Genomic DNA, 14,711 nt, shown 5'->3' with positions numbered 1-14,711 from the left:
TACTGACAAGCAGAAGATGCTGGGGCTGGTCCCCTAAACACGGTCCCTGGAGAGCTGCCCACTGATGGTGTGGACTGGCCTCTCCTAAGTGTGAACTGTGGTGCAGGCCTGAGGCCCGACCACGACCTGTGGTGCTCTGAACTCGAGCGGGAGGACCCTTACTCTTCTTCTTTGGGAGCGAGAAAATGTCTTTGACCGGCCGGACCCCTCTTCTGTTGTCTTTCCCTTCTAGTTTGCTCATTGATTCGGACTCTTTCCACTTTTGATGCAGCATCAACTAGCTTAGCAAAATCAGAAATCTCCAAGGCTGTGATCATGACTTTGATATTATCATTAAGTCCTTCTTCAAACCGTCTGCACCTCTCTCCCTCTGTAGGGACTATCTCCCTCCCATATCGGCTCAGTCTAACAAACTCACGCTCATACTCAGCCACTGACAACTGTCTCTGTCTCAGACTGATAAATTCTCTTCTTCGCTCTTTTAAATACACTTTGCTCACATATTTCTTCCTGAACTCTGTAAGGAAGAATTCCCAGGTGATCCGTTCAAGTTGCACCTCACTGGTTTTTGTGTCCCACTACTGATATGTGTCATCCTGAAGTAGGGACACAACACCCACTACGTTCTGCCCGGAGGTGCAGTTTAGCTGTTTCAGCACTCTGATGGTTCTATCCAACCAGTTTTCTGCGGTCATGGGATCATCCTCCCTCTTCCCAAAGAAGTCTACAGCCCCATGCTTTCTCAATTTCTCCAAATGAGATTTCTGTGGTGCTGGTGGAGGTTGTGGCTGTGGTTGTGGTGGTGGTATCGCCCCCAGCATTTTCCAGTAGAATTCAGTCATTTGCTGAAATAGAGCAAATTGAGGTTGGGCAGGTGCCTCAGCTGCTGGTGGAGCAGATTCTCCCCTGCCCCTAGATTCAGCTCTTGGTGGAGCACGACTCTCTACCTCTTCCTCAACTGCTCTTTGCGAAGCAGGATCCATATCCTATTCAAAATAAGAAAATAAACAGATCTGCATCAGTGTCACCTGAACACTTACAAATGCAATGCAATGGTATGCACTCTATCTAGGCCCAGAAACGCTTAAACCGATGCTCTGATACCACTAAATGTGACATCCCCTTACTCGTCTACAGTGTAGTCGAGCAAGTTATGCCACTCAGTGTGCCGGAGCACCAATTTATATTTCTAATTACAATTTATCCCTTTTAATTTATTTATTTACAATTTTTTTTATAAATCTGTATTTTTTCGCAAATTTTATAGAAAATCCGGCAGAGTGCCGGCTGTAAATTGGAAAAACAGTTCTTCTGAACCTGTTTAAAAACACTTCCAATATAATTTCTAAATCCAAACTCCATTATACACATTGTTACTATCATTTCAATTTATTAATTGCGAAAATTCAATTAGTTCTTAGGTTTACCTGGATTACTCGTTCTGACTGTTCATCCGTCTGGGGATGAAAAGCCGTGCTAAAGCGGAGTTGTGTGCCCAAGGCTTCTTGCAACTTTTTCCAGAATCTCGATGTAAACCTTGGGTCTTGGTCAGATATAATAAAAAGTGGGATTCCATGTAGTCTAACTATCTCACTGATATACAATTCTGCTAGCTTCTCCAGTGAGTAGTCAGTCCTAACTGACAGAAAATGTGCTGACTTCGTTAATCTATCCACTATCACCCACACGGCATCATGCTTCCTTTGGGTGAGAGGTAGACCACTAACAAAATCCATAGTGACCCAGTCCCATTTCCATTCAGGTATGCTTATAAGCTGTAGCAATCCTGATGGAACTTAATGTTTTGCTTTAACTTGCTGACATGTCAAAAACTTAGTTACATAGTCAGCTATATCCCTCTTCATACTAGGCCACCAATAATGAGGCTTCAAATCATTATACATTTTCGTGCTTCCTGGGTGCATTGCATAAACACTAGTGTGTGCTTCTTTCAGAATACTCGTCTTCAGTTCCCCATCATCTGGTACACACACTCTTCCTCTGTAGTACAGACACCCATCTGTTTTCACCTCATATTCAGTTTCCTTTCCCTTTAGAATTTTACCCACAATGGCCATTAATTTTTCATCTACCCTCTGCCCATCTTGTATCTACTGTAGCAGGGTTGGCCTCACTTACAACTCAGCCAAAATAGCTCCATCTTGAGCTAAGGACAGACAGGCATTTAGTGATCTTAAAGCTATGATGGACTTTCTGCTCAAGGCATCAGCAACAACATTTGCCTTCCCAGGATGATAATCTATCACACAATCATAGTCCTTTAGGAACTCAATCCATCGCCTCTGTCTAAGATTGAGCTCCTTCTGGGCTGGCAAATATTTTAGACTCTTGTGGTCTGTATAGATGTAGCATTTTTCACCATAAAAGTAGTGCCTCCATATCTTCAGTGCGAAGATAATTGCTGCAAGTTCTAAATCATGGGTAGGGTAATTCTGTTCATGTGGCCTTAACTGCCTGGAAGCATAGGCTATCACTTTCCCCTCTTGCATCAACACACACCCTAGCCCATTATGCAAGGCATCACTGTAGACCACAAAGTCTTTTTCACGACCTTGTGTGCTGCTGTGCTTACATCAACATAGCCTTTAGCCTCTCAAAACTGGCTTGGCACTTGTCGTTCCAGCCAAATTTCACATTCTTGTGCAACAACTTGGTCATTGGAGCAGTTATAAGAGAGAATCCCTTCACAAATCTTCTGTAATACCCAGCTAGCCCCAAGAAACTTCTGACCTCAATTGTATTTTTGGGAGGCTTCCATTCCATCACTACTTCTATCTTTGTGGGACCCACTCTAATCCCCTCTGCTGATACTATGTGTCCAAGGAAAGAGATCTCACTCATCCAGAAGTCACACTTGGACAGCTTAGTATACAGTTTCTTTTCTCGCAGGGTTTGCAGAACAATCCTCAAATGTTCATCATGTTCTTCCCTGGTATTGGAATACACCAGAATATCATCAATGAAGACCACTACAAACCGATCTAAGTATGGATGGAAGATACGGTTCATAAGGTCCATAAATGCTGCTAGTGCATTTGTCAAACCAAAGGGCATCACTAAAAATTCATAGTGTCCATACCGGGTTTTGAATTCAGTTTTTGACACATCTGCATCCTTTACCCTCAACTGATGATACCCTTATCTGAGATCAATTTTTGAAAATACACTAGCTCCCTTCAACTGATCAAACAGATCATCAATTCTGGGCAATGGATATTTATTCTTCACAGTTACTTTGTTCAACTGCCGGTAATTAATGCACAATCTCAAGGTTCCATCCTTCTTTTTCACAAACAGCACCGGAGCTCCCCATGGTGACACACTGGGGCATATGAACCCCTTATCAAACAACTCTTGCAACTGAGTTTTCAATTCTCTCAATTCAGTGGGTGCCATCCTATAAGGAGCAATAGAAATGGGTGCTGTACCCGGCATTACCTTAATAGCAAACTCGACTTCCCTTTCTGGTGGTAAACCAGGCAACTCTTCAGGAAACACATCTGGGAAGTCTCTTACTGTGGGTATATCACACAGGTTAAACACTTTGCTTAATATCAACCACACGTGCTAGGTAAGCTTCACAGCCTTTTTTCATCAATCTTCTTACAATTGTGGTTGAGATAACATTGGACAGGAAATCTGTCATTTCACCCACAACAGTGATCTCATTACCCTCAGAAGTTTTTAGAGAAATCCTCTTTAATTTGCAATCAACTATTGCCTGATGACGTGACAACCAATCCATTCCCAAAATCACGTCAAACTCGTAGAAGGGCAACTCAATTAGGTATGCCGAGAATTCATACCCCTGAATCCTCGATGGGCAACCCTTATACACTTTATTCACTACCACGCTGTGGCCTAGTGGATTTGTGACCAGAATGTCTTGATCACTCTCCTCTACTGGAACTCCCCTCTCTATGGGTAGTTTGATGCAAATGTAGGAATGAGTGGATCCTGGATCCACCAATGCATCACAAGAGTGTTGTAGAGGGAAAACATGCCCCTGATGACATCCGGGGCATCTTGCTCCTCCTAAGCTCTGATGGCATAGGCCCTGGCAGGTACTCTAGTATCTGGCCTCTCGGTGACTCGACGCGAGCCTCGGTGATGGACCGGTGCCTCGGGTTTCTGGTAGTGCGAGGAAGTCTGTCAGTTTGTGTTGGAGCAACAGTAGTAGTCCTCTTCGGACAATTCTTGATCTGGTGTTCTGTCGATCCACACCGTAAGCATGCACCGGTCACTCACCAACAATCCCCTTTATGCCACTTCTGACAGTACTGACAAGCAGAAGATGCTGGGGCTGGTCCCCTGAACACTATCCCTGGAGAGCTTACGGTGACAATATAAAATAAAATAAAATGAAATAAAAATAAATATGCAGAGTGTACATTTACATTTTTTGGTAGACTTAATTTCTGCTATTAATTGCAGTATTATCCATTTAAAATTTTGTAAAGTTTATTATCATTGCCCGAGTAACCCATACTAATTGACTGGACTGGATAAACGGGTAAACTGGCACTGGGTACTAAGTACCTCGGACCATCACACCATCGGTCACATTGTGTCTCCCGGTGTGCAACAGAACAGTTAATAAGCTGTAATAATTATCGGGGTTAAAACCCAAGTGTAATAATTCAAATAACATAGCCAAAGGCTATTATGTCACAGAATGGCATGGGAAGCCATGAAACACAGAATGGCATGAAGCCATATGCGATCGCTAACAGAACCCTATTGGCATGCCAAGCTATCCAAACCAATCTTGTTAGGTATACTAGGGCATTTCACACTTTTAAGTTTCACAATTTTTGGAATTTAAGTTTTAGTGTTACTATTCCATTCATTAGTCAACAAAAATGTTGACTTTTGCATAGGCAATAGGTACATTAGTTTTAATATCATCAACATACCACATTTTGCACTCAAAATTTGTTGGTATTGGTTGCCAATACCATTTCTAAGCTTAATGTTAGTTTGGCAGAATTTTCACTTTTTATGCCTTGTCTTTACTGTTCCATTGGTTAATTTTGCAGTGAGAATTTGGCAAACTGATCAACATGAAAGTTGTTCCTTATTTTGTCTAGTTGCATTTTTGTTTTTGAATCACTCTATTTGGAGTTTTGTAGCTCAAGTTATGGTCCAAAAACCACAACTGGCCGGATTGAAATTTTGTCCAGAATTTCTGGACTGACCATATCTACAGTGCAATAAATAGTGATTGCAACTCACCTTTTGAATAGGTTCTGGTCATAATTTGGGTTAGGTTTCTTCATGAAAGTTGTTTGTCTATATCTCAGCTTGTTGTTGGTAAAATTTCAAGTCAATTGGACCTTTCTACACTGATTTATGGCCAAATGACCAAACACTATTCATTTGGTAATTTTGCCCAGGCAGACTGCAGGTCACCCGGATTAGGGAAAGCTTTTGGTCCACTTGGTTTGGTTTTATGGGCATGGTTTCTTCACCAAAGTTGTGCCATTATGTGTCTAATTTCATGTCCAATTGGCCTCGCACCAATTGAACCTCTACAATTCAAGTTATGGTTGTCCAAACCTGCTGGACTCATGTCCAATTCTGCAGGTCATCTAGGGCAGCCACACCAAACCCAAATCCCATCACTCAACTCACTTCATTTTTTATTTAAACAGAACTAAATTGTAACTAATTGACCATTAATGCCTATTTTCATCATCACATGGTCAAAGTCCCATTTCTCCACCCCAAACCCTAACTCAAATATTACCACACATGCATTTTTACTTCATTTCATCAATCCACTTAGTAGATACATATTGTGGGCAGCCATAATAGCCTTTTAACTTCATTAAACTCAACACAATCAAACCCTAACCATGGCTGCCAAAACTTAGGGTTTACATACAAATGGTATTCCATCAATTTCCTTGTCATTTGCACTCATTCATAATTATTAAACATGAATTTAAAGTGAAATTCAAGTTTAAGTCACTAACCTCTATGGAGTGAGATTTTTCCCACTTGCTAAAACTCTTGTTTTCTTCTTCTTTTTGCTCCCAAAAGAATCACCAAGGGGTATGGACACTTTTTTGTGTTGGGAGTATAGGGTTTAGTGGGGTGAGAGCTAAGGAAATCAAGCTTTGAAAAAGCTTGCTATGGTTGGCAATGGTGGATAGGTTTACGGCAAGGAAGAAATGAGGAAGAAGAATTCTGATTTTCTTTTGTTTTCCAGCCCATTTGGTCTCTTTTAAACAAGTTTATGCCATGTGTCAATGTTAGATTGGGTGGGAGAACTTTAATGACATCATTATGATGTCATAATGTTATTTTCTTTCATTTCTTCTCCATTTCTTGTCTAATTAATTTCAATTAAATTTTTAATAACATTTAGTCATATTTTATGTTATATAAACTATTTATTTAACTGGATAAGTTGTCCAAAAATCATCTCTGAAGTTGAAATGACTAAAATACCCTCCGTTTGGCTTAACGGGCCAAAATTGTCTGTACCAATTGAAAAATTAACGGGCCAAAATGCCCCTCCATATTTCCACATGCAATATCTGTGAAAGACTTCATAGAGAGGTCTGTAAGAGTGTTATTGGGGAATGTTACTTATGTGGTCAGATGGGCCATTTTGCTAGAGAGTGCCCAAATTTCAGACCTACTATGGCCGCAGTTCAGACAGAAGGATCCATAAGGAGACCATAGACTCCTACCACTCATGGACCGAGAAGGGGTAGAGGGGGCAATTCACAGGCATCCCTATCAGTCACCATTGATCAACAAGGAGGTTCTGGTACACCAGTGAAGGTTTATACTATCTGTCGCACCTTACCCTTCCGTAAGGCATAATATGATCCCGTAATACACCTAATAAACTATCGAACTTTGCCTACCGGTAACCCATTAAATATACTACAAGAGATTTTAAAACGATTTCTGTTCATTTTTAAATTGATAGGTAATTTTTTTCAGATATTAAAAACCTTTATTTGAAGTCCAAACAAAAATTAAATTTTTAGATATTTAAAATCTCCGCAATTTTTACAAAAATTTCGGCAGAATGCCAACTGTAATTTGAGAAAATAGGTCTTCAAAAACCTGTGAAAAACACTTCCAATATACATTTAAATCCCAACTCCATTATTCGATTTCGTTTCACAAATCAGCATAAGCAACTCAATACACAATTTGAATTAAATCAAACATTGAAACATCTCATTAAGGTAACAAAATTAATAGTTACATTCATGGGAGTATTACAAATTTAGTAGTATAAAATTTTATAAGTACATAAAATCTCAAGAAAATATTACAATAATTTGTATTTGATTACATTCCAAAAATATATTACAAAAGAGTTGATATAACTGCTCGAATGAAATTGCATGCATATAATTACAGAATTACATCAAAATCTAATGTACAAGGGTACACCTATGATATACCCGAAGATAGTCTCATTGTGTCTTCAAGTAATCTCACTCCGCTGCTCTATATTTTCTTTCACCTGTGACAACATACAAAGCTATCGCTAAGTGGTGAACTCAGTGGTGCACAAACTAATAATTTAAAACTTAGTACAAGTTATGCTTTGACAACTCATAACAAATAAAAATTTAAAATTTCTAAATCCTTCAAAATTCATGACATCCAAAAAACAATATTTTCAATCATGCAAATTATTCATTTGAATAACATTTTGATCAATTAGTAACTATTTATCAACATTACTTTTTAATCATGAAACAATACAATATTTTTGAATCACTGACAAATTATTTATTTCAACCACAATTTATCAAATTATGCATAATTTAAAAGGCGTTGCCAACAATTCACACAGTTGGACCCATGACATAAAATTTCATAATCAACAATTCAAACTCTCCCAATAACCAAGGCTAAAAGGGAGGAACAAAGACAAGCTAGTATATATGAGTACTCATCCAAACTCTTCCCCAACTGGCAAGCCAGAGAGGAAGAAACTCACCACATCTAGTGGAGGAGATATCTCACTAGACAAGCTAATGAGAATATAAAATATATTGCCATGTCAACTGTGGTTTTAAATCATATTCAAAACAATTTCTATTTACAAAAGTGTTTACAAACCATTAACATATTTAATAATTATAAATTCATGCTCAAGGTTGGCAACACATAAAACTTAAACACCAATTAAAAATTCTCAGTGGCTACTTTAGATCATTAGTTTCAGATAACCCGAAACCCAGCCACATGAAAAATATTAGCTTTTGCAAAGTTGTAGTCCAATGACAACAATTGAACCAAACCAATCCCAGTACAAGAGAAAATTTTGCGAATAAGGGAAGAGAACAGGGCTTATCAGATTTTTTTTTTTTTCATTGATCATATTTAAAGAAAAACTCAAAAGAACTCTATCTGAATAAAACCCGTGACTACAAATTTAGCTCCAAAAAATAGACAAATTCCAATCAATAATCCTGCAGAAAATGGAAGACAATTTCACTTGACCTCAAAGGTTTCTACACAGCAAATAACCCAAAGGGGTATTATCCAATCAACATTTCAACAATCCCCAGATAAAACAACCCAAAAAAAAAAGGAAAAAAAAAAACTTGGCCTTTACGGGTTTAGAACACAATGAAAGTAAAATATGCTAAGTACGATACACATATTCACATAATCTCAAAAAGGTATCTTTCAATCAACTTTGCAAACAATCCCAACTCAAAATAAGCTGAAAAAAAAAACCTTCACATATATACATATTCAACTTGTCAGAACCAAAATGTCAACAACCACAACCAACTAACAAAATAAAAATGAGAACCCATTAAAGAGCATATATGTATTAATTTGCCAGCAGTAGCAAAAGAAAGGGTGACATAGGTGTAGAGATTAATGGATGCAGCGACTGCAGTGGATCCGCGCACCACTGTGTGTTCACCGGACAGCATGATTTTCCCGGGAGCTCTTGCTTTAACTTCCATTGTTTTCAGTAGCTCTGAAAATCCCAATTTCCTCGAGAGATCTTCGGGTTATTTAAGTCAGGAAGTTCAGTGCTCTCTGAGATTTATGGATCCGTTAATTGGGAAACTCATGATTGGGAAGAAATGAGCACTCTTTGACGGAGAAATCAGAAAACCGAACCGAAATAAATAGATATTCTCTTTTCTGTTGTTTTTCACACTACAAGCAAGTGGAAGATCACCATGCGCAGCCTCTGTCTTGGTGGCCCATGGCTGGTCAAATAGTGTGGCTTGTGGGACCTATTATTAAACTTGGACTGTGGAGGGATTGTGTTATCTAGGGTGCACTTTCTTACTGTAGGTAAATGCTATTTTTAAGGAAAACTTGAAAATTATTATTGGATATATGATAAAAATTATAATTTATAATTTTATTTTTAAAATAATTTACTTTATAAAATATATTACTATTAGTATAATATTTATTCTATTAAAATTCAATATTTGTGAATTAAAAATTACGATAATTTAATTCATAATATTTTTCTAAAAATTTTGTTTATATAATTTTCATATTTATAAAAATTTAATTTTTTTTAATTTAAGTTTAGGGTTTAATTTATAGTTGATTAATAATAAATTTTAATAAAAATGTCTCAAAAATTAATTTATTTTTAATACATTTTAATACATTAAATGGTAAACCATGTAATTCCCCTCATATATATATATATATATATATATATATATATATATAAAGCGACCTAGTTATTTAAATATATATTATTAATTAATATATATTTTATACCAAAAATGTGCAACACATTTATTTATAATCCGAATTAGTATTAATTCAGTTTAAATTACATAATTAAATTTATTTTTTAAAATGTGAAATAATTATTCTCCATAGAAAACATGAAATAAATTTTATCCATTGACACGGAGAGATCTATGCTGATTGTGAACTTGTGATTGGATCCCGCTCTTTAGATGAGAAAATTATATACTACATCAACTATTTAAAAAAATAATAATTACAATTATTTAAGTAAAAAATAATAATGCAATGATTATTCATAGTTAATTTATCATTTTATATTATATACTTAGATGAAATAATCAAAATACTATATAATTTCAAAATGTGGGTCTAATCTAATCCCATTAACCAACAAAATCGTTGACAAAAGCAAGCCGTGGGCCCACCCCACTTTCAATTCCCAACAGTGGACGTCTCATTGCCCATTTTTTCATTCCACTAACCACAAGATGAGGAGAGAGAGAGAGAGAGAGAGTATGGTTCTGAATTGTTTAGTCAATTAATGCGATAAGAGAAAGTATGATTGTTGAATTACATATCAGTACTTTTTGTTGAACAGAAAATGTAAGTGGCATGAAAGAGTTAACTGAGATTGAATCTCTGACCATTTTTTTGAGGCAAGATGAGGAGGACCTCTGGATTCAGCAAGCTATCATTCTGAAATTGCAATCTGTTCTTGGAGAGTGTCATAAAGAGTTTCAACAACATTGAGCAGGAAGCCATCTGAACCATGTTTCGCCAATAATGAAATAGCTACAGGTACATCATTGTACATGCCTAGCGGTATGCTCACCTGTAGTTCGATATGATATATTTTATAAAATCCAATGAAATTGTTTTTTCTTTTTTTTTTTATTCACATTAAAGAGCAAGAGAGAACCTGGCAGAATCCTGATAATCCAGCAATGGAGAGCAAGCTAGAAGCCTCGGCACCAAAAATTTCCAGAGTAGTTGGATCTGTGTTTAGTTTTGGTGGACGTCCTGGTACTGTAGGGATAGCCAGGATACCAAAATCCTGCTCTTATATTGTTAGACATTAGACAAGCACATTAAAAATAATGAATCAACCAAGTATGACACAGATGTTCTGCCTACATTTTACTTAGCAGGTTTATAGATTTTTATATTTGACAACGGTGAGCCCATACGACACTGATACTACACAACTAAAACCTAATTAATCCCATTCTAAATTGAAATTGGTTCGAGCAAAGTTCACGTTAGCATATATATATATATATATATATATATATGTCAATCTGCAAATAAAAACTATTTTCTTCTTTGCACAAGTGTTATGCTTCAAGTGTCTTAACTGCCTAAGCCCTTATAGGCAGATTTTCTTTATCATATCAAAAGCAATGCAAAATCCAGATATAGAAGATTAATCAACTTCCACAAGCATAATTTTTGTAACCTAAAGATAAGCTTAAGGCCTTATTCTTTTGATGAAGAATTTTTGGATTGTGGAGTAGCTGCAAGAGAGAGTACCTCAAGAAGAGTTGTAAGGGTGGCAATTATTTCTGCCTTCACAGAGTAACAAATACCAATGCTTTCTCCTGTTGTTTGAATAGCTTCCCACACTCGTTCTGATATTCCTGGACCCAAATCAGGTTTGACAGTAGTAACCCATTCACCATGGTTATTCTTGAATTCATACCTACGCTTCAAATAGAAAATAAATCCAATCAGATCTAGCAGATACATTCTCTTGTCTGGCACAACCATAAGGAAAATGATAATTATCATTCAGGTTCATAGAATAATCAATTCAGAAAAAATTACGAAATGTTTTACACCTTTGAAGCAAACGCATGGCACTTGAGAGGGCTGCCAAGGATGCTATACCATAGTCTTGCTTTTTGATTTCTTTACTAATAAAATGACTCAAACTTGGAACTTTGTTCTCAACATAGTCCCCAAGGATTAAATGCTTCACAACATCACCTGCAATATCAAATGTAAGAAGCGATAAATATGAACAAACTGATGCAGATGCGATAATGCATTATGATAGGACACCAAAAAGAATGAAACAGTACTAGGAAACATTTCCATCAAGCCCAGTTGCATCTTCCTGTTGTATGTTCTAACTGAGAAATGTCCAAACAACTACCATATTTATCTTGATGCTACTATTTCCCATTCGGTCTATTACAGAGAATAAAAGTATCCTTCATATACTATGGAATCAGGATGCAATTTCTAAATTCCTGCGTTAGAACTTGAAAGATAAAAGAAAACTGACCCCCAAATAACTTCTCCACTGATTTAACAAGAACTTGACAAACTCGATTATTCGGAATGCTTGAAAGCTGAAAACAGTCTTCTGCAATAAATATCTGCCTTGGTCTAACCAGATCCACATCAGGCAATTGAAGTAGAATGCGACCAACTCGATTCAAAATCACTGGATCCCTAGCAAACCATCCTGGATGAAGAATCGATGCCAAAAGAATGAATCACCAAGTTAAAGCACTCAGAGAATTATTTAATTCTCCTGCAACTCTATCCAGTTGATTGGTAGAATAAAGAAATTGAACAGACAAACTGTCCCAATATCATTAAATAAAGCAACAGAGATTAGTAGCGTGTTGGTGCATTGTTGTGAATATTGAAGAAATGATGCTATTGATCAGGGAATAAATAAAAATTTCAGATTCAATGATATATAAAAATACTCAAGTGTCCTGTTCACCCATAATTCAGAAGTTGCAGATGCTGCTTTGATCGTGATTGTAGAATGTATAAAGATACAAAGAAATAATATTTTTGGTGAAACATTCTAATATCAGAAACCCACACAATAATTTGACCACCAGTTGGTTTATTTGGTCCAATAAATTCATTCAAAATGAAACCATAACAATGCTGGTTCCTTACCCACAGTATCAAAACTCTGTGCCATGGGAATAACTCCAGCAGTAGAAACAGCATCATGTGAAGGTCGAAACCCCAAAATGCTGCAATATGATGCTGGAACTCTTACACTTCCTCCAGTGTCAGTTCCTGCAGCCAAAATAATCTTTTTACTTTGATTGAGTTATGATAAACCAAGGCATATGAAAAATCAATAAAATCAATCTAGAGTAGAATATTCACCCAAGGAGAAGTCTACAAGCTTTGCACCTACTGCAACAGCAGACCCACTGGAAGATCCTCCAGGTACACGATCTGGGGCACAAGGATTTGTAGGAGTGCCATAATGTTTATTATCCCCATCTAGACTGCCTCAAAACACAATTATTCAGTTATATGAGAAACAAGTATGACGTGAATGTTCAGGGAAGTTTTATCATGCAAAAGATGAAACACCTTGAAAAAATGTACGATGAATAATTAGAATTTAAATGGCACATCAGATTTGATATCAAATTAAACTAATGTCACAACATTTATATATATATTCAACATTTTCACGGGCTTGCAATGCAATTTTGATTCAAGAATCACCCAGAAAGAGATGTCATCACTTCACATGCTCATTTACTGAAGTACATTGCATGCAGAATCTTAGCACAACAAATAATAAAAGAACTAAAAACAAGGGCGCAAACTGATTTTAGTTCATGACATTTGTTTAATTACAAGTAAGACAATAGCTAACAAATGAAAGAACTTTAAGGTCTCATGAAATTTTTACTCTACTCACTGCTCTTATTCAATTTATCTGAGAAATGGTTCACAATTAAAAAATAAATAAATAAATAAATAAACCCTCTGCCTCTGAGTATTTAAGAACAACACTTGTTTACCAATGAACTTTAGCTTAGTAGCAATGGTGCCTACACTTATGAGATCTAGAGTTCCAAAAGGTTGGAAGAAAATCAATAAAAATAAAAATTGAAATTAAAAAAGAGCCGGACCTGTTTCACATTCTCACCTATATGCCATTTCATCCATGACAGTTTTACCAACACATGTGGCTCCTCCTCTCAAGATAGCCAAAACAGCCGGAGCAGTAGATGTAGCAGCTGAATGGGTCCTTGCCCAGTCCGGATTGCCAAACCCAGTCACAAATCCATTCACATCGAAACTAATCCAAAAGTTCAACCCACAAAGGTAAACTAAACATTAAAACACAATAAGATGCAGATAAAAAGGAAAGCAAAATTTTTATTCCAATTCCAATTCGAACCAAACCCAGTATCATCAAGAACTGGAAGATGAGCCCAAAACAGGCATGAAACGAGCATCGTAATTGAAAATATTCATGAATTCACTATAAAATAAGAGACGAATATTGAAGGAAACGAAAAAGAAACCAAGAAAAATAATTGAATTGAAGAGACTGACATATCTTTAACCGCAAAGGTAAGACCATTTAAGGGAAGTTCATGAGATGAAGAACTCGGTTTGAGCACGAATTTCTCCATGAAAGCCCCATAATCCGAGCTTCTTTCCATGTTTGTTACTGCTCAGTGTGATTGTGGTCTCTAACCCAAGTCCCAACGTTCTCAAACCGAAAAAGGATATTGGCCCCATAAATCAGATAACTGTATGCTGATGACCTTTTTGGCCGTCTAATTTGGGTGCTTTAGTCGGCTTTATGGAGGGCAACGAGGGAATTTCAATATTTCCGTTCTATTTGTCCATTCCTTATTAATCAGTTAATCCTTCAGCGGAAGTTTGATTGGATAGAAAAATAACATGAAATAAAACTTTTTCTTTCAAGGCTTAGTCCTTCATTCCTACCAAAGTAGTTGGTTGTCTCCGACCTCATCTAGGTGAGGACGACATCTTTACTTACTAAGAGAGCGGTATCTCTCACTTCACTTCCGAGTAGGTTGTATATATGGTTTTGTTAGTTTTTCTCTGAATACTGGTAAGGACTCATTAGAGAGAGTTTTTCACGTCAATTGTGCTACGATGACGATCTCCCAGCATTAGCTCTATAATATTGATTTTGGTGTATTTGATGGAAA

The 14,711-nt window shown here is 36.8% G+C and overlaps 1 protein-coding gene across 2 annotated transcripts; it reads right to left on the bottom strand.

The window, feature by feature from the left end:
• Positions 1-7,227: 7,227 nt before the first annotated feature.
• Positions 7,228-14,276, bottom strand: LOC131169261 (amidase 1-like). 2 transcript variants are annotated; one of them, XM_058153852.1, is made up of 10 exons: positions 14,083-14,276; positions 13,670-13,822; positions 12,889-13,013; positions 12,670-12,795; positions 12,035-12,217; positions 11,586-11,733; positions 11,278-11,446; positions 10,667-10,801; positions 10,392-10,579; positions 7,228-7,516 (listed from the first exon to the last, which is right to left on the bottom strand). In XM_058153852.1, exons 1-9 carry the CDS (start codon positions 14,190-14,192, stop codon positions 10,439-10,441), a joined length of 1,290 nt encoding a protein of 429 aa, XP_058009835.1. In that variant the 5' UTR covers positions 14,193-14,276; the 3' UTR covers positions 7,228-7,516; positions 10,392-10,438. The 2 variants fall into 2 exon arrangements, with proteins under 2 accessions (XP_058009835.1, XP_058009836.1); XM_058153853.1 differs by lacking the exon at positions 14,083-14,276 and having other exon boundaries at positions 12,889-13,008; positions 13,670-14,070.
• Between the last annotated feature and the right edge of the window lie 435 nt (positions 14,277-14,711).

The sequence above is a fragment of the Hevea brasiliensis genome, chromosome 9 (genome assembly GCF_030052815.1).
Source record: "Hevea brasiliensis isolate MT/VB/25A 57/8 chromosome 9, ASM3005281v1, whole genome shotgun sequence".
Taxonomy (NCBI): domain Eukaryota; kingdom Viridiplantae; phylum Streptophyta; class Magnoliopsida; order Malpighiales; family Euphorbiaceae; genus Hevea; species Hevea brasiliensis.
Note: the sequence above shows the minus strand (reverse complement) of the source record. Positions and strands in the feature narration are given on the sequence as shown.